This window comes from Synchiropus splendidus, chromosome 18 (genome assembly GCF_027744825.2).
Source record: "Synchiropus splendidus isolate RoL2022-P1 chromosome 18, RoL_Sspl_1.0, whole genome shotgun sequence".
Lineage (NCBI taxonomy): Eukaryota > Metazoa > Chordata > Actinopteri > Syngnathiformes > Callionymidae > Synchiropus > Synchiropus splendidus.
This window is the reverse complement of record NC_071351.1, coordinates 10,214,070-10,233,957: the sequence shown is the minus strand read 5'-3', so window position 1 is coordinate 10,233,957 and position 19,888 is coordinate 10,214,070. Positions and strand designations below refer to the sequence as shown.

General features: G+C 46.4%; 2 protein-coding genes across 3 annotated transcripts; one reads left to right on the top strand and one right to left on the bottom strand.

The window, feature by feature from the left end:
- The first annotated feature begins 306 nt into the window (after positions 1-306).
- LOC128749231 (N-terminal EF-hand calcium-binding protein 1-like) lies at positions 307-10,731 on the top strand. The gene is made up of 12 exons (XM_053848614.1): positions 307-548; positions 3,132-3,156; positions 6,204-6,312; positions 6,510-6,535; positions 6,593-6,690; positions 7,883-8,135; positions 8,190-8,269; positions 8,329-8,382; positions 8,448-8,560; positions 8,623-8,700; positions 8,766-8,857; positions 10,025-10,731. The coding sequence occupies exons 1-12, from the start codon at positions 432-434 to the stop codon at positions 10,051-10,053; spliced, it is 1,074 nt and encodes a 357-aa protein (XP_053704589.1). The 5' UTR covers positions 307-431; the 3' UTR covers positions 10,054-10,731.
- A 989-nt stretch (positions 10,732-11,720) lies between these two features.
- LOC128749957 (large neutral amino acids transporter small subunit 1-like) lies at positions 11,721-19,672 on the bottom strand. Of its 2 annotated transcripts, XM_053849991.1 has the most exons (12): positions 19,534-19,672; positions 17,630-17,801; positions 16,773-17,294; positions 16,495-16,620; positions 15,163-15,268; positions 15,053-15,097; positions 14,493-14,616; positions 14,316-14,419; positions 13,932-14,028; positions 13,709-13,858; positions 13,396-13,570; positions 11,721-13,196 (listed from the first exon to the last, which is right to left on the bottom strand). In XM_053849991.1, exons 1-12 carry the CDS (start codon positions 19,582-19,584, stop codon positions 13,111-13,113), a joined length of 1,758 nt encoding a protein of 585 aa, XP_053705966.1. In that variant the 5' UTR covers positions 19,585-19,672; the 3' UTR covers positions 11,721-13,110. The 2 variants fall into 2 exon arrangements, with proteins under 2 accessions (XP_053705966.1, XP_053705967.1); XM_053849992.1 differs by lacking the exon at positions 19,534-19,672 and having other exon boundaries at positions 11,726-13,196; positions 16,773-17,314; positions 17,630-17,784.
- Between the last annotated feature and the right edge of the window lie 216 nt (positions 19,673-19,888).

The window sequence follows — 19,888 nt, the reverse complement described above, 5'->3', positions numbered from 1 at the left end:
TTTTAGAGGTGAAAAAACCTATTTCAATTACTCTAATATACTACTGATAAATGTCACAAAACATTTCGGACTTGCTTTGTAGTAATTTTGCTTCAGATTAAATTACAATATCAGTTGAGTTACACATGTGAATGTTGACGTCGGTTGTGAACTAGGAGACGCAACTTTACAACGCACTAAACGTTCCACAAAAAGACGAACTCGTCATCAAAATGTTCCTCTTGCAGTGCAACATATGTCCAGCAGGTGGGAGTGTTCCAGCGCTGGACGGGCAGGAGGTGGAGCTCCAGACGGAGCGGGCGGAGGGAAGCAGACGTAAGGGCTTTCTCATCCTCGCTGGAGCCCCTGACCATCACCGTCATCTCTCACTGAAAGCAGCGAAGTGTTCCCTTCTCTACACCCCGAGAAGCCCCCTCGTCGAGAGCGTCAGGATGCTGGCCTGTACCGAGCTCATCACCATGTGTCTGCAGTCCGCCAAACACGAACACTTGAGGAAGCAGCAGGAGCTGGACCAGAACCAGAACCACAGCATCGCTCTCATCCAGGACGTAAGTGGCGTCCACATTTCTGTTCTGTTTGTTCACTTGAGCCGGACAGAGGGGCAGAGCTGTTACGTAAGAAAGGTGAAGGGTTCAAGCCTAATGGAGCGTGAATGACAGTTCCACCACCTTGCATTCTTCGACAAACTCGTCCCAGCTGCGGTGGCGACGCGCACAGAACAGTCCAAATTTGCTGAGTGCACGTGTAGGACCGTGTCACCCAACAAAACCCAGTCAGCCTTTTCAACCTCCTAACCCTGCTGGTTACTCGGGGAACCGACTGGAGGTGGTCCAGGCTGGTCATGTGACCAGTCCACACTTCTATTCTGTTGTGATCAAGCTTAGTGGTCATATAAGAAGAGGTGACAATGTGAACCCAACCTGTTTTCTTTGGACTGTTTTGGTCTGAAGTTTCTTATATATATATATATATATATATATATATATATATATATATATATATATATATATATATATATATATATATATATATATATATATATATATATATATATATATATATATATATATATATATATATATATATATATATATATGAACATGACTTGCACCTGGTTCTGGTCTTTTCAATGACAAATATCTTTGCGATGGTCACATGGTTTCATGTCATTTCACAAGGTTTTGGTTTGTTAATGTGTAACTAGATTAAATATGGTTATGGAACGCAAAATTCTATCACTTGAATGGGTCCCGGGTCCATTTGTTGTGGAACCTCTGATCTAGACGCACGTTCATTTCTTCCTGCAAAAGAAACGGTCCAATTAAGTCAAGAACTAAATGTTTGCGTTGGTACAAACTTGCTGCCTGTCTGGACGGCGACACTAAGATACAGTGGAGGTCATTGCAGGAAGGGCCATCTGTGTAGTACAGCTTTCTCAGTGGGGATAAAAATATTGCATTATCGCAGGCACCTCTCACTGGAGTGGACGATTGGCTCAGTCTCCCAAAATAGAAGGCTACTGACCACTGCCAGGGGGTCGGATGCAATAATACAAGTCCAGTTGAATCATTGATGAGTAACACAGTTTTCAATTATTGAACAAGCATCATCTGCTGCTAGCGTTCTCCCTGGTGTTCCGATGATGCACCGGAGGACGGAGCAGCATCCTGCCTCAAATTCACCAGCTGCTCAATGAAATTACCTCGGGCTGACTATTTGGAAATGGAGGAGTCTATTAGTCTGCAGCAGGAGTGTGTTTGACTCCAGCGTTTCCTCCCCAGAGAAGACAAATACTTGACTGCCTTTTCGCCATTCCAGAGGTGGCAATGAAGGCTTGCCTCCATGGGTGTTGAAATCCTGCCTGAAGGCCTGGACTTGCGGGGTCCACCGCTGACAGGGGAGAGCAAATATATTCAAAAAGTGATGCTCCAGCTGCTCCATTCACAGAATCCTCCTGCGGCTTTGAGCGCGTACCTCATATCTCCTTCTGCCAAATGATAACTGCATACAGAGTCTTCTTACAGTAACAGGCTCCTGAAGACAGCAGCTTTTATGCATTTCAAACATCATCTCATGAATACTTGAGGCCAACTGCAGTCTGTCTCTGGCTGCTGTGTTGTTATTGTCATAAGAATCGAAACACCTCACATCTCACACGGATGGAGATCTCGGTTCAACTCGTCTCCAGTGGGACCTCATGAGTTGGTGATACTCGTATTGGAGAGCAGCATTCAGGTTTCCCAACGTCAGCAGCCGACGGAAACTTGCCAGCTCGACGGAAGCAGGAACAATGCTGAGATACATGCAGCTAACCAGCCCTCGAGCAGAGGTGATCAGGGATTCTAACTGCCACTGTGAGGGAGAGAGTCAAGCAGGTGAAACCCCGCTGTGTTCTGCTCACTCAATAATTGCTCCTATTCTCTCCGAAATTACTTTCTGGTTTCCTTTGTTTCCCTCCGAATGAAGTGTCACGGCGATGACAAGTTCCTGAAATGAACTGATGATGGATTCCTGAAGGCTGCCGTGACCTTTCTGTGACAGGCTGGATTAGAATCCTGTAAATCCTCCATCATAAAAATGGATTTTAAAAGCCAAAGCTGCGGTGAAACAGTGTGCGTGGGAAGCAAATATTATGGAAAAATGTATAAAAAATATTGCTAATATAGTCTTCAAAAAGGGTAATAGGAAGTAGTAAAGTAGAATAATATTAAAATAGTATCAGAAAATGCGCAGTATTTTGAGGGAACAAAAGAGAGCAAACACCTCTGCATTTCCAGTCCCAGCTACATGGGGTGAGAGGCGGGGAACGCCCAGGAGAGGTCGCCCTCCACCACAGGCCACACACAGACTACTTACATACGCTGTGAATTTAGATCAACTAATGCTAATTTTACTGTAAAAATGTTGAAAAATAATGATAAAAATATGCCACAAAAAAGGCAAGAACACAGTGAAATGAATAAAACTCCTGGTGAGCTCAATGATGCATTTAAATCCAATTGCCACTTCAGGAATGTGATGCTAATAAAACTTTTATTTCCCTCCTAACAGACTCTATTAATGCACATAAAAGCCTTTGTATTTGAGAGTTTAAATCTTCATCACCAGCTGTTCTCCTCTCCTCTCCGCAGATTCTCCGCCGGGCCGACAAAAACGGTGAGTAAAGCAAGTGCGATGTCAATGAGTTGACATGGTGGATTGGGTTTTAATCTGAGGCGCTACACCGGACTCATCTGCTCCGTTTTATGTTTTACTTGACCCGAGATGAGCGCGGCTGCTGTTTCGGTGAAGCGATGGGATGTGACTGAACAAGCTCCGTCGCTGCAGCTAGTCGCCCGGCAGCGCTCGCCGCCGATATAGGTCATAAGGGGCGCTGAGACACACAGTCTGCCAGGAAAGGCTAGTTTTCTGAGCTCAAACCGGACTCACTTTGAACGCTGGAGCCTGACTCCGGGAGTCAAATCAGCTGTAAACACCAGCTGATGAATTTAAGCCACCGTCTTGAATTCAAGTCAGTGACCTTTTGCCGAGCTTCTGAGGGCAAATCCTGAAGACAGGTTTGGGGAAGCAGTGCTTTGAAAGGTTTCATTCTAAAATTGAGAAGATCGGACGTGTTCTGTGTGATATGTTCAGCTTCATAACAATGGCTCACGGGTCTAGAGTTCCCACTCAAGTGCTGAAATTCATGTCCCGCATTTGGCTCCGCTGAAAACTATGTTCCTGTCTGCATTCATTCTGGATGTGGATCCAACCGTCCAACTGCAGAGAGGCGGATCAACTGTAGTCCGACCAAAATAAAGCCTACAATCAATACTGTTCTCCTCTCTCCGGAGTCAGTGACGCTTTATTCCGGTTTTAGTCTCCTTTCATTGACTTCCAGTCCATATGAGAATTGATTTAAGATAGATCAGGTGGAAGCCGTGGCCCGGAGGCTAATTACTCGCCGCAGCCAGATGCTAAAGCACGCGCATTAGCATCAGTCTGAACTCAGCAACAATTTCAATTTGAAATATACACGATTCAAGATGAAACTGGTGAAACAGGAGATGGGTCTTTGTGAGCTTCTCGTGGCCATTTCCTGTTTTGCAGCAGTGTAGCAGCAGCTAGCACAGCAGTTAGCTTTTAAACCTAAGGAATTAATTTGAATTTAAAACACATATTTAAAAATAAACATTTCCTTTCCATCATGACATGAAAAGTTAGTCACTTTTTTACTATTTTCGATTTTTTTAATGAATAAACAATAATAAATAGACAGATAATAAAAAGAATAAGTAAATCTGATCCCTTTAAATTGAGACTATTAAACGTTTACAAGTATTTTTTCTATACATTAAATAATATACCAGAAAATGATAAAATACATTTTATCATAACGTCGATAATTTCAACATTTAAACATAACAGAAAATGTGTGTAACAGAAATGTTGGTGCCACATAATGAGAAAACTGGACCTGAAGATATCATACTGATCTTCTGTTTTGTAAATCCATTCCAAATACACAGTCATTACTGCGAGAGCATCTCCAGAGTGTCTTACGTAAGAGCACGCTCCAGAATGTGATGAGCGGAGCTGGATATTGGTGCAGCAAGGAGCCCAAAACACATTTATAAGTCATGAAATATGCTTCTGTTCTTTTGGCTCCTCTGCTGTCGGGAAAGTGTCTGGCAGTACAAATGGATCGCCTCTGTCTTCAATGGAGGCGTTCTGTGTGAAGACTTTGAGCATGTGCGCTTGTTCTTCACCTCTTGATGAAACCGGCGCGGCCACAGTCGCAGCATGTTTCGGGGGCGCTATCTTCCCCTCGCAGACGAGTCCTTCAGCGCCACAGCGAGCGAGCGAGTCATGCGGCCTCCCTCGGTTGGATCTGAGTGGGCTGCTGTGACTCGCCTGCAGCGCGTCACATCTAAGGCTGGCTATCATCCCACTGTTGGTTTCTCTCAGAGTGGCACTGCCATGACGGAGAGAGAAGCCCAGTGGATGGAGTGTAGTTTTACGTCGCGTATGTTTCACTCTTCCATTCTGTGGTGAGTGAGTCAGAGAAAATGAGCCAGCCGAGTGTGGTATTGACTGCTCCACACATCACCACCATTTGTAATTAAATCTCCGCGAGCTGGAAGACACTAACAACCTCATTCCCTCAATCACTCCTATAATGGGTTTGTTTTCAGCTGCGCTTCAGAGAACCGCGTTCAGTGAAGGCATCAGGCGCGCACGTTGGTGTCTGATACTGAGCCGTTGGAAAGATTTCATTTACCAATTGATTTAGTACATGTGTGGCAGCTCAGTCGACTCTCAGACTCAGATTGTGCAGATGGAGTCTCAGACGGTGTGAAACTGTGCGGGATGAGTCAGAGGCCAACAGGGAGTGGAAATTGGAAACATATATCAGCATTGAATCTTAAGGAAAAAAACAGTCTTTTCACTCGGCTGTCAATATTTTAGTCTTAATGCTAACAATGCTATAGCTGCTAGCATCTGCTTTAAAGGTACATTTAGAACAGAACCAGAATGTCTGATTCACCATAAATGGCGAGTTAACTCAGCTTTAGTGCGATTCATTGAGATTAAAAATGGGCAGGCCTAGTTTTCACGTTGTAATATGTCAGCTTTTATTATGAGAAGGTCTTTGCATCCATTATAATTGTGACTTTTTTTATACAATGTTTTAGCCTGTGTATATTTGACTCATAACTAGTCAGCTTTTTATATTAAATATGTTACATTATATGAACCAGAAAGGCACTGTTGCATTCATACCTCCCCCAAACCTCTAATTTCTGTCCACAGTGTGGTTTTTTTTCATGAATTTTATCAGTATATATTTTTGAGCAATGAGAGCAATGAGTCCAGACTGACACCAGATGGCAGTGTTGCTAGGCCACACCAAAGGCATGAAGAAGAAGTCACTCTGCTAGGAATGAGTGATGTCACATGAAAGTTGATTTAGGACAGGGATTTCATTGTAGGCTGTGTTTTATGTTTTATATATGTTATCACTGAGCCTGGTCATGTGACCATTTTAAAAACCAATGGGGATTCTGTATATTAATACCAAAGGAGCATAGTTTACCTACTTTCAATGAGTGAATTCAACTGTATTTGTACTTTATTTGAGCCCAGCACTCGCTCACCATCCTCCAGAATGTCTCACTCATTCCTGGTCATTAAACGCTAAAGACTGTCTGTACCTGGCTCAGATGACGGGAAGCTGTCTCTGGAGGAGTTCCAGTCTCACTTCACCGACGGGATCCTGACTGAAGAGCAGATGCAGGAGCTGTATTACTCCATCGACAGGCAGCAGACTGAGTAAGCTCACCGCTCTTCTGGACCTCTTCCAAATCTGCTGCCATCTGCGCCTCCTCATGGCCTCCTGCTGCCTGCCACTGTCAACATTACACACAAAGCTTGAGTTGGAGGCCATGGCCCAAGAGATCGCTGCACAGTACACACACACATTTCTAACCTTTGCTTCTTCTCCACCTCTGCTTCTTTTCCTGCTTCAGCAATCTGGACATAGAAAAACTGTCAGGTAACTTCCTATCCTCCTCTTGTGACCTTCAAGCTCCCTGATGACCTTCTCCTGCAGAGTACTTCAGGCCCCATCTGGGAGAGTACATGAACGTCTTGTCGGCTCTGGAGAAGCTGAACGTGGCCATCTTGAAGGCCATGGATAAGACTAAAGAGGTGGGTGAGGAGGCTTCTCTCCTGCTTTGTTTCTAAGCTCCCCTCATCCCTCGCAGCATCTGACAGACACTTGTGTTTGAGCCGCAGCTGTCGGCCCGAAACCTTGGCCAGCAGGTCTGATATTTGTGACATGCTGACGTGAATACTGAGGCTGGTGTTACAGCATCCTCGCCTCGTGCGACGCTCTAACTGGAGCATGTAGATGTTGTTCTTCAGCCTCATTGAGGAGCTGTCTGGCGGCTCTCCACACGAGCCTCTAATAACGTTGTTTTTGGCTCTCACTTCAAACCACCGCGGATCAGTCGATACTGCGCATCTATTCTGAGCGGGCAGAGACGCAGGCCATGTAGGTGGATGCGGTTGCCGATCTATGGTGGAGTTTTTCGGAGCTCGCACAACAAAAGCTACTTCTCGGTGAAAACACTCGGCTCGAAGTAAAACCTGGAAGGTTCGGGTTGTTATTTAGAAATGGTTCTTCCCATCCACACTCATCCTTCCTTGCCATTTCCCTCCACTCCACTCTGTTATTTTATCCCCCGCCTCCTCCATTTTATCCGATATTTCCGTGCACCCATCCTCCATGACATGGCCGAGCTGATAGTCTCTCCTCTTCTCTCCTGCTCATGCATTTTTCATCGCGCTGAAAGTAGAGCTTGTGGCGCTTTTATAAATCCATATCAAAAGTAGAACTTATTTCTTATTGACTTACACACGTCGGTGCTGGCGGAAGATCCGTTACGCAAGAGTAAAGAAGGAGTTCATGCAGTATTGATGCCCTCAGACATGAGAAGTCCGGGCTTGATCTGGAGAACAGAGGGAGGCACGGTCGCAGCTGTCAGTCAAACACAGCTGACAGAAACAAGCCCGACTGTTTGAGACTTTATTATCCAGTAAATATGCTGCTGATGTCTGGAGGCGCGCAGCTGGAGAGGTGCCGCCGTGCTCTGCACTTCAGCCTCAATGAGAATTCTGAATTTATTTACGTGTTTTGTCCTATAATAATTTGTTGTATTCCGAGTGCAATGAGTGTAATCGGCCAGTAGATGGCGATGGCGTCACAGCCAGCGGTGGAGAAGAGGCTTAGGAAATTTGTGAGGAAACTTTCATAAGAATGGAGATGTATCCTCAGTTTGAGCTGCAGTTCAGCCAATTGGATTTTTTTGAAGAGAAATATTTCTTTTTCCACGGCCAGGAATATCAAGGCTCCTCCGTCTTGGGTCAGTTTGTGACCCGCTTCCTGCTGAGAGAGACCTCCACCCAGCTGCAGTCCCTCCAGTCCTCTCTAGACTGCGCTATGGGGGCCGTTCACGACCAGGGCCACGTGGAGAAAGTGAAGAAACCCGAAGACCTGCCGATCCAGAGGGCACCGAAGCGTCCGGGCCGGCGCATCCAGAAGAACATGTGCCTCTCCCCCACTGACCCGTACTCCGGCATGCTGACCACAGGTAGTGCTTTCACGTCAGATGAGTTTACGCTGTCGCTGACGGTGCGTGTCGCAGGGGTCAGCGTGGAGCCGGACAACCACTGGGGCTCCCAGATCAACCAGCTGGAGCAGCTCATCGACAAGCTGGAGTGCGAGGTTGGTTTCCTTGTCCACTGTGATGAAGTCCTGTGAGCTTGTGCTGCTCTCCCCTGCAGAGTCCACACCTGGAGCCTCTCAAAGAAGACACGCTGGCAGGGACGTATAAATCGGTACGTGACCGCATCGTCTTTCTCACTTGAAACCACGCCGCTGAACCTCTTTGTCGTCCGACCAGAACATCCTCCTGGTTCAGAGGCAGATGTCGGTGAAGGAGAGGGACGTGGAGCAGTTTCAGCAGGCTCTGAAGATCTACACCGACGCCACCAGCAGCCAGCTGGACAACCTGCAGTACGTCCTGTAGAATCAGTCCCTTCACCTGTCGACTAACCTCTGTCCCTTTCTTTATAAAGCATCTCGGTCCAGAACCTGCCGGACAGATCGTGCTTCATCATGTACGAATTCTGGCAGGATCGTCTCTCCTGGATGAGGTGAGATCAGAGGCGGCTGGCTTCAAACTGGGTTTCTTCCTGCTCATTTCCTGTTTGCTCCGCAGCTACATGCAGTCGTCCATCAGCAAAACCTTCCAGAACTGCATCATCGATTCTCTGGAGGTGCCGGAGATCGTCTCCACCATGCTTCTCCCAGGTACACAGACGCGCCATTGTTGTCTCCCCCTAGTAATAAGACTCCCATCGCAGCAGGACTGGCTACTTCCTGCTGCTGGAGCCCTGATGCTGCTTGGATTTCACATCAGTCTCAAGTCGATAAAGTTGTTTAGAAATATACTCCTCATACTCAAGTACTACAGCTACCTAAATTCTTACAAATAATTCTACTACACCTGCGATTTACACTACTACAGTTGCCTTTTCTACCCTCCATACTGCCTCTAATACTACAGTAGCACCTACTACGACTCCATAATACAACCTTTACAACTACTACTTCAATTTATATAGATAGTACTAACCCTACAGCTGCATCTACTGCTATTAGGATGTAACAAATTGTAACTACTACTTCTTACACTACAGCTTTGACAATTACACTTCTGGTTTGCTCCTACTACTACAGTACCAGTTAGTACTGGTTTCTACTTCTAGTGTAACACAGCTACATATGTCTACTATTACCGTGTTGACAAATTGAAGCTACTAGTACTTCCATTACAGCTGGTACTATCTTGACAATTTTAGCTATTACTATTATTCTTATAAAGCTTTCAGTTTCTAGTACTGCCATGAATGTTGCTGCAGTAATTCTATCACTGCTATCATTACTGCGAATACTAACTCTGAAATTGTAGCTACTACTACTACTGTTAAAGATGTCGGTACTGCTGCGATATTAATTGCAGTACAGGTCTGAAAATATACTTATATATATACTACCATAGCTAAGTTCACAGCAACTACTATTACAGCTGTTGTATTGTATACTATGTAACGGCCTGTGCCACGACATGCACACCAATAATACCTTGATAGTTTTCATTTATTTGTTGTTTTGATTTCTAAGTTTGGGAAATTACGTTTTGGAATTAATACTAAAAAAAATACTAAAAAGTTTACCTTATAAATACAGCTACTCAGTGTCCACTGAAATTACTACTGTTATAAGAATTTTGATAAGAGCAAGTTCTATTTATTGTATAGCTTTTGTACAACCATATTTTAAACTACAACTTGAAAAACATGAATACTAGCCTTGTACGTCACCGTGTAATGAACTTTCATGATGTTGCTTTCACTGAAAATCCTGGCTTTCAAAAGAAAATGAAATATTTTAATCTTCCTTTTCTGTGTTTTGCAGCCTCCTGGTGGATCATGAATAACAACTGAGGAGCTAGTTCCTTTTGAAGCTCCTCCCCTCATAGCATGGCCAAGATCGTGACGATAAAAGGTCTGGGTGGATCAGTGTGAAGCTTGAAGAGCGTGGATAGTTATTGCAATAGTAGCTGGTTTAGAATTTAGGTTAATAGAAGCAAAGAAAGCATGACTTATGATTTTAACTAACATTGTCATTTCACAAGAAACTCAGACCAAAACAGTCCTGCATCTTTATCTTACTCTCTGTGGTGTCGTGCTTCGTTGTTCCCTCAGAACTTCAGCGCTGCTGGTGCGCAGTGATGGTCCAGATCTGCTTCTCTGTGTGTCACTTTTGCACTTTAGAAAACTATAACCCAGACGTGGACCTGATGAAGGCGAGAGGAAGCAAATATTTATTGTTCTACTGAGGTTTGTCTTGGCTCTGCAACAGCAGCTCAAAGCCATTCATTCAGTCTGTCTGTCATGGAAATAGAGTTTTATATTTTGAGTACAGATGTTCCAGCGTGGTTAGGGTGTTAATAAATCCAGAGTGTGTACAGTAAATTCAGAGCGGTGGTACTAGGTGTTGGTTTGTCTGCAGCTGTGAGGAATCCTTCACTCATTTTTGACGTGACAGTTTGATGTGAATGCTCCGTTTTCTGGCATGTATTAAAGTTCATAAAGTGCACAGTGGCTTTGTGCGTATTTCTAAACCAATAGTGGCTGGTTTGAAATGAAAAAATGAAATACAGTGGAAAATAAATAAATAAAAAAAAAAAATATATATATATATATATATATATGAAATCAAGTGAAAAAATATCGTGGATGAAAACAAAAGGTAATTATTAATGGGCATTTAGGTAGTTTGATGTTAAATGCATTTGAGTCACATGACTAAGGTCAAGTGAAACGTCACGTTCGGAGCCATGGTGACGCATTCGCGCTGCTGCCGTAAAGCAGCTCGGTGATCACGTGGGACGATGGGTTGCCAAGATGTTGGCTAGTTTGTCGTAATAATAATCTGAAGAGCCAAACGGCAATGAATGACTGTTCAGAATTCTGCCAGTCATCATCGAAAACACATGTATTTATGTCATAATATGTTCCGATTTAACCTCTTACCATCACACACAGCTGATAAACAACATTCGGCATGATAATGTTTAATGTCTCGCGTCATCCAGTGTTGCGTGTTTTACCAACTAGTGACGCAAAGACCGCCTGCACACTTCTTCTGCCGTTCAAACAAACGTGGTTCCAACCGTCTGGAGACGCCGCCATCGTTCAAATCACCCACTTCCGGCGTGACTCCTGGTCACGTGACGTCAACAAGAGCCCAGCGAGTGACGTCACACTGACGCCGGACAAAAAGAAAATGTTAAAATTAAAATAAACCAAATGAAAATTGAAACAAAAGAAAACAAATTCATACTTTTAAAAAACATACCCAGTGTCTTAGATTTCTGCAGGCAATACACATTAAACATACTCCATCTAAAATACTTCTATAAGTGTGGATGGAGATGAAAATAAAGCAGCACCTGTGCATCATCTGGTGCCATTTTCCTCCAACCCTCCATCACTAATAACCCGGTCAGATGCACAGACACTGCCTCTATCAGCTCCCATCAACCCTTCATTTCCTCCTCAGCGGATATGAAGTGTAAAGCCACGGACGTGCGACAAAGAAGCCACGCTCCATATACACCAGCACAGCCGAGACACCAAATGAAGATGTGAAACGTCTGATTCCACGTGTATTTATTAGGGATGAATGAGCGACAGACATGAGCAAAAATAGCTTTATTGTCACCCCACAACGAGAGAGTAAAACAAACATCGACCGGCAGCACACACGCGGCTGTTTTAGGCACAAACACTTCAGCTTTTGCTTCTCTCTCCAACAATCTTCACACACAAAAGGACACGTTCCAGCACAACTCACCAAAAACTAGAAACAGTCGCTCAGACAACTAAACTGAAATCACTTCACGCTGCTGACAGTTCAATCTTGGTGCTTTCATTTCAAATTCCTCAAATTCAAATTCCTTCTTTTCATAAACACTGTGCAAAATAAACGTTGAATCCTATTTTAGCCAAACGGAAAACATCTCACATGAAATCGAAATAAATAAAATATATATTTAAGGTTGATTGAGAGTCTTCAAATCAGTTTTTTAAAGCCTGATTCATTAAAAAAAATAAAAAATACATGACCTCAGCTGTGATCATTACAAGACGCAACATTCGTTTTGGTCTAGAGAGACAACGGCCCATGAATACACTACACAAAACGCCACGAACCATGACACAGCAATTCTTCATCCCAAACAATGAAATATTTGGATAAACACACAAGAAAAGCCTCAGCAAATACCACAATCAACGTTTGTGCTAAATTATTGAGCAGCGATTTTCTTCAATGTATAAAACTAAACTTACAGCAGTAAAAAAATAGCGGTGATAGTTGTGAACCCTGTTTTATAGTTGGACTAAAATGTGTATAGCTTAGAAAACAGAATCACCGCCTCTAGCAAGAACCATGAGGAATGAGGAGGAGGAATCTACGGTTGTGCGTCCCAAAACAGCACAGGGGTGAGTTGATCCAAACATGTTCGGACACCACAGAAAAGGCCTCAGTAAGCTGCGACCAAGCGTATTGAAGACTCAAGGAGCCTCCCATCCAGCGAGAGTGCAACGCACCTGGCTCAGAAACATCTCCAACACCACCGAAGTGTTTATGAGGGCTACATGTGAACCAAGCCTGTAACTGGGCTGAGCAGCTCTGACAGCTCTCAGACACAAATCTGTTGCTGATACAAAAAGGGGGCTTAGTGTTGCTACACTAGCTCGAGAGTGGGAAAAGGAAAAAAAATGTCATTGGTCAGAACGTGAAAGAAAAAACGCTTGGAAACTGTCAATAAAAAAGTGTACAAAATATGAACTAACGGATCTTCATGTACTAGCCGCTACGCTAACAGCATACATTCACGTAATGGATTGTGACACTGTGAAGGAACAAGGAAATGCAGAACGAATGTAAACATCGGAACTAAACATTGGCTCTTCTTGGTCTCCATTCGAGTCTCACTGTGACACCTCGGCCGCTTCATGTTGTTCCTTCTCCTCGGGAACCGCCAGGAAGATCTTCTGACAGAACGTTGTGAAGATTTCTGAGGAGAAACAACCGGTCACGTCAACTGTTCCCGGGCTGCTTGTGCAAACAAACTCAGCGTATCTGGTGCTGGTGCTCTCGCTCCAGCTGATCCTCTCTCGGAACAGTCTCACAAAACAAGCCAGTAATGGACGCTGCTGCGGCCTGGCCTGAGCAAACAGACCCACCTGGAGGAACAACAGAGAGGTCGCACTCACCCAGCATCTTCTTCACCACATGGGGCTTCTTCCACTTGTAGCCCAGCAGGTACGCCGGGATACCTGTGAGAATGATGCCGCAGCCGATCAGGCACTCGAACGGAGCCGCCCAGAACGACACCACGATCATGAAGACGCAGCTCAGGACGAAGGTGACGGGGATGAAGAGGTACACCTGAAGAGAACACGGTCAAAGACACTTGTAAAAGCTAAAAGCCTGGTCACAGTCAGACGACAAGATGAAAGCCAAACGGACACAAAGATGCAGTGTTTGCATCAGACTAGACAAGAGGGCTTCACTTAGATCAAAGACCTTAATGGGACGTCGAAGGTGAGGCTTTCTGAAGCGCAGCCACAGCATCCCGGCGATGGCCATCCCCACACACAGCCAGGTGAAGAAGCTGAAGAGGTTGATGACGGAGAAGATGTCCTGCGAGATGGCGTACATCATGGACAGGAAGCACTGCGCCGGACACCAAGAGACGGTGAGATCATGACACGTGAAGGAGGCACGATGTTGTTGGTGGCCATCTTACAGTGAAGATCAGTGAGGGAACCGGAGTGAAGAGGTCGGTGTGGACCAACCCCAGAGCAGCAGGAAGTTGACCCTCCCTTGCTCCGACGTAGAACAATCTAAAGACGGATAAAACAGGGACATGCTGGAAAAGGAGGTGTACAGACACGTGCAGTCAGGGTCAGTCACACAGAGGTTCCTGGTGAAAATCTGGGCAGTGTTGACAGAGGAAGGTAGACACACTCCTCTTATTGGCAGATGTTGGTTTCCCTCATTGGGCAGCAGGACGGTCTGGTTTATCAACATGTGTTTCCATGAATGTGCACTCGGTTAGTGACTTGTTCACTGACTCAACAGTGAGTCAGAGCAATGAGCGTGTATTGATTTGAAGCGAGACGTCACGCACCTCGCCGAGGTGAACAGGGACCCGTTGACGGCTCCGAAACAGGAGAGCCCCACGAACACCGGGATCAGCCAGGCCATCACCCCCAGGTGGTACTCGCCGAAACTCTGCCGATAAACCACCAGATTAGAGGCAGATTTGAGACAGTGCGGCCACCGCTCGACTCTGCTGGACTCTCACCACAGCCACGGCTTCCGACTCCACCATGACCTGCGGCGAGATGGTGGTGAAGTAGGCCAGGTTGGTCAGGACGTAGACCACTGTGACAATGGGGAGGGAGATGATGATGGACAGCGGCAGGTTCCTGCAGAACGTTCAGAGAGAGTGCATTTTAAAACAGAGCTTCCGCTGTGTGTGTCACATTTTGTTTGTGCTCATGCAATCCTTCTAAACACGAGTGGTGTGTTCTCTAAATCAGATTAGAGCCGCTCAGCTGGCTTTGGCGGTTGATACAAACATCTAATCCAGTCGAACTTAAAGTGTTGAGACTGTGGTGTCGCTGCTCTGCATGCAGTCAACATGTTTGTCCACACGACTAGGATTTCCAAAGGTCCACACCCAGAGTAACGGCAGCATTGAAGCCAGTCAGTCACCTCACTCTGAGCTGCCAGAACATGACTCTGGTGAAGTTCAGAATTCAGCGGGATTTCAGCAGAAATCATGGTGGTGTGAAGTCATGCCTGAGGCTCGTGCTTCACAGCAAGTTCAAACAACCTTCACTTTAAGTGCGTTAAAGTCACCTCTCTGGATTGACCATCTCCTCCGTGACGTAGTTCAGGTAGTTCCTGAAAAACAAGAGCCGCTTCAGAACCATGTGACCAGGGGAAGTGCTTCACGATCCTGGACGCACCACCCGCCGAAGGCGAAGAGGCCGCTGTACAGAGCCAAGACGATGTTGCCCACGCCATATTTGCTGCCCTCAAACGCAACATCGGGTCTCAGGTAAGGCACATCACCTGAGCAGAGAAGAAGGATGAGCGTCCTTAGAGCCAGATTCATGATTCTTCACTGGACAAAACATCAGAACTAAAGCCAATAACTCTCGTTGGAGCTGCACTGTGTGTGTGTGTGTGTGTCAACCAGCGTGAGCTTGTGTGTTAGGGCGACACTCTCCTCCCCTACCTGTTGCTTTCACATGCTAATATCACCCTGCTCCCCTTGAACCCGACCACACTTGCATCATTCCCACAATCCGCGCCTCTGTTCGACGCCGTGAAAGAGCACAGTGTGACAACAGCCGGCGAGCTTCGCTGCCTCGCTGCCATGGCAACAGCGTGACGAGCACAATGCTTGTGGGCGGGGCTTTGCAAAGAGCAGCAGATGTAACGTGGACATGCAGCCTTCCCGCCTAAAACCCAGCCTCGCTTTTATACGGGAGGATACGAAGGTCACCACATCTTTCAACACACATCCTTCCTTCATTTTTATGGCCACTTTGGCTCCTCCTACATTAAAAGAAGTACTGATCTCGGCTCTCTGTGACAGAAGATGACCTGCTGACCTACACTGACATTATTTGAATCACCCTCACACGGTTTACAGACACAACTCAAAATCGCTGAACGTTTCAGACTGTGGGAGGAAACCAGAGCATCTGCAGGAAACCCCTGGCGTGGCAAGGAGCACATACAAAACCGGCGCCTTGGGGCCAAAACCTGCAATTGTTTTCATCCACTAAAAAAAAAAGATCATATTGTTTCACTAAAATACACCAAAGATCACAAAATGACGAGGTCAGCAATTTAAGCACCTGACTTGCATTTGTGTTCGTCTGGTCATGACAACAGCTCAGCCAGGCTGATCTCATAATGGCTTTATCAGAGTGCAATCGGACGCCACGGGAACAACAGGACACGGCGTGTGCACTGGCCCGGGCAAGGGAAGAACGTAGTGAGGGAGAACCGAAAGAACTGAGTACCGCATGTGTCTGAGGGAGCGGGTGAATACGTGATAGTGCTGGTGAGATCAAAGTTTATAGATGAGGGTGTGTATTTGTGTAAGCAGGCAAAGCCGAGAGACTGTCAAAGTTCTGCGCAGACAGAAGTGCTGTGAAGACAAAACTCAAGATTCCATCCAGCCATTTAAGGGGAGCAGCCATCTGAGGCGTTCCAACAAGACATGGCCTTCAACAAGCCGGGCGTTTGCTCTGGACCTCCCAGAACTGGCATTTTGCGAGACTCACCTCTGAAAATCTGAATGAAGCCGAAGAGGATGATGATGCTCAGAGCCACCAGCTTGGAGACTGTGAACAAGTCTTGAACTTTGGTCGCTGCTTTCACACTGATGCAGTTGACAAACGTCAGCGTGGCTGCAGAAGATGGAGAGAGTTGAGAGGAGACACGGCAGGCTTTTAGCTAGGAGGGCGTCTGCAAAACATGAAAAAATGGACGCCCGGTTATCGGGAATCTGGCGTCCATTTTTTCATGTTTCCGTCTCTGACGAGAGCAAAGCAGAACTCACCGAGACAGGCGCAGGCTATGAGCTTGGCAGCGCTGTCAGGCACTGGGCAGCTGGGGAACAGAGGTTTGAGAAGGTAGGTGGCGAAGACCAGGGACACCACGTACTGCGAGGAGGGTCGGATGATCAGCATCTCCACCCAGAGCTTGAGGAAAGCAGCCAGCTCCCCGTACACCTCCAGGATGTAGGTGTAGTCTCCCCCTGACTTGGTGATGGTGGTGCCCAGCTCGGCGTAGCACAGAGCTCCCATGGTGGAGATCAACCCGCAAACCGACCAGATGACCAGCGAGAGTCCGGCGGACCCGGCTTCTTTAACAACGCCGGTGGGGGTGACGAAGATGCCCGAGCCGATGATGGTGCCGATGATCATCCCCACGCCGTTGATAAGAGTGATGCTGCGCTTGAGCTTCACCTTCTCTCCCTTGGCTGGAGCACCTTCTGCGGCGCTCTCGGGGACCATGGCGTCGGACGGAGAAGCCGCCCGCTCCACACTGATGCCGTCGGCTGTCAGAGGAGCTTCATCACCTGCCAGAGAAGGAAAGAGTCTTTCTCCCATAAGCAGCGGGGAAAATATAGAACAATATTCATCATGTTTTCAGAACTGTTGGAACAGATTTAAAGTTTCAACAATGATTTAACAGCCGGATTCCAGCCCTCAGCAACTTTGGCGATGAGGAAAATGAACCGCCGTCAGGCTGCATCTCAGTTGTTTATAGACGTGTCAATCTGGAGTCATGTTCAAGCTGGTTGGACAGGACGAGCGCCTCGCGAGACGCTACGCAGGTTACACGCAGCCAGAGAGGTAATGTTGCATCAGAGCACATGGCGAGCGTTTAAACCCATGTGGGGACCGGACCTACCTCCCATCCTCTGGTGGCCGGCAGCCTTGGCGACGCTCTCCCGGCTGCCCCGTGACTTCAGCTCCGGCTCAGCCATCTTCACTCTGGAGCCTCTTTTCCTTTGTTGTCCCTGGCTTCCTTTACGTCCCCCCCTTCCTTCTGCTGTAAGGTCTGCCGCCGTCGCTTCCTTTCTCTGTTGGCCACACACACACACGTAAACCCCCACCCCCTCCACACCCTCTCACACACATGAACACTCTGCCTTCATCACTCAGACTTCAAATGAGCTGCTCTCTCTCTCTCTCTCTCTCTCTGCCTCCAGGCAGGGATAGTTTTATGATGCTGCGGGAGACAACACCCACACGCTGTAACTGACGGGAAAGCTAATAGCTGGAAGTAGGTTAGTGACACGATTTGGATGTGGCAACCACGTGACCCTGTAATCTTTTTGTGCGACGGCTAATCCAGTGAAACAGAACTGGCGCTTGTGTATGAGCAGGTGATGCCTGTCGTCCACTTGAGACGCCAAAAGAGAGGAATTCTTTTGTTCTTCTAAGTCCTGCTGTACAGCGACCTTCAACCCCACTTCTCATATTTAGAGATACATCCTCTCAAACAGACAACAATAAGTAGTCAGTATTTCAGTTGAAGTTTTATGCCTCTCAGGCTGGTGCTGTAGAATATATTCTACAAAGTACGACATGCTGCCTTTTTAGAGTGACATTTTACAGGACTCTATTCTGGCGTTTACACCTGCAGTTGTTTCCCCATTATGTTTTCACGCTATTTCTGACGTGGTTATGCAGGGGTCAGGGGTCGGGGGCCACCTTGCAAACCTACTTATTATAGCAAGTGAAGCGTTGCTCATTCGTGCCAGGTTAACTTCAGCACTTTTTATTTTCCAAACTTTGGTTCTGAAATCAAATTCACACCTGAATGGCACGCTGACTATGTCGGAGACACAGCTGCAGGGAGGCAGTAAAAGGAATAACGGCACGCTCCAACATGTCTACGTGCTGTTGCCCTTCAAGGTTTTATTGCAAATGTCTGGAGGCCAGGAAGTAAAACCGGCTCATGACACAAGGGACTCTACTGAGGTTTTAAGACAATTCACAAGATTTCTCTCTGACAAAGTCGCATATTCATCGACTTGTACATGCCATATGTCGTCATGACAACCAATTATTAAGATAACTGGGACTAATCTACTATGAATATGGCTGTAATTTAAGACTATACCAGTGTTTATGTTAGTTTACATATACGTTTCCATCACTATTTAGAATGCTACAAGCAGACTGTGTCTGTTTGCTGTTAAAGACAACAGTGAAAAGCCAACTTTTAAAAAAAGAAAACAGCTTTATCATGTGATTTCGTCTGCAATGTGGCCCCAAACTTGGCACAGAGAATGAATCGCCATCGGAGTGAACAGCAGCATTCAACAACTCCGTGTGCTCCATCCTCAGCGGGGTCACAGATCAGGAAGATAAAGTGCCCATCGGATCACGCACCGTCTCCTCATTTCCAGCTGGTTGTGTCCTCAGCACTGATTCGCTGGTTTGTTCTCCAGCTTATGTCTGTCGCTCTGGTTGTACTTGCTGTATACGCTTCCTCTTGGTGAGTAAGTGGCAGCTGCTTCTCAGGTGGTAAAATAAAGGTCACACAACGGAGTGGTCCTCAACCTCCTGCTGTATTCTACTGTCAAACTCTGAGTCAGGCAGAGACTTTGTGGTTCTGTTAAAACAAAAACTGCTCTAGTTTTATCGCATGGCTTCTTCGTACCTTTAGTTTACGTTTCTTCGTGGCTGACTGCGAAGTTGCAGGTGAGGCATGTTGTCTAAAGTGCTAGCTAAACTGCTCGCATTCATACCTTCAATTGCACTTGTAATTGTAAACAGTTTTTATAATGCTCCAAGTTTACTTACTGCTAAACGGTGGGAGTAGAGTGGTCTGTTCTGGAGGAGCCTCCACCTCATGCATCGCACTCAATTCGCCAGCGATTCCAGGTCAGCGTGCGCCGCATCCGCCAGAGGGCGTCGTGAAACAGCGCCATCTGGCGTCTCCTGCTAAGATGACACGCGGACCCATGTTTTCTGTTCACTCGCTCACCCGCGTCAGGTGACGCGAAGCAAGGGCAACGATTGGCTCTTGTCTCGGGCCTTCGTGATTGGTGGAGAGAAGAGCATTCAGCACGTGATGTCTACAATCAGCTTCCGCCCTCAGTTGGGCAACGGCGTTATCCAGGTCTCGATATAGAAGGCATTGACAATGTGTGTACTA

Bases quoted from the DNA above. Each gene is read 5' to 3' on its own strand.
- LOC128749231 (XM_053848614.1), top strand. From the start codon at position 432: ATGCTGGCCTGTACCGAGCTCATCACCATGTGTCTGCAGTCCGCCAAA. The intron at 6,691-7,882 runs GTGGGTGAGGAG...TTCCACGGCCAG, and splicing joins CCATGGATAAGACTAAAGAG to GAATATCAAGGCTCCTCCGT. The intron at 8,701-8,765 runs GTGAGATCAGAG...TTTGCTCCGCAG, and splicing joins GATCGTCTCTCCTGGATGAG to CTACATGCAGTCGTCCATCA.
- LOC128749957 (XM_053849991.1), bottom strand. From the start codon at position 19,584: ATGAGGTGGAGGCTCCTCCAGAACAGACCACTCTACTCCCACCGTTTA. The intron at 16,621-16,772 runs GTGAGTTCTGCT...CATCTTCTGCAG, and splicing joins CATAGCCTGCGCCTGTCTCG to CCACGCTGACGTTTGTCAAC. The intron at 14,420-14,492 runs GTGAGAGTCCAG...GTTTATCGGCAG, and splicing joins AGTCGGAAGCCGTGGCTGTG to AGTTTCGGCGAGTACCACCT.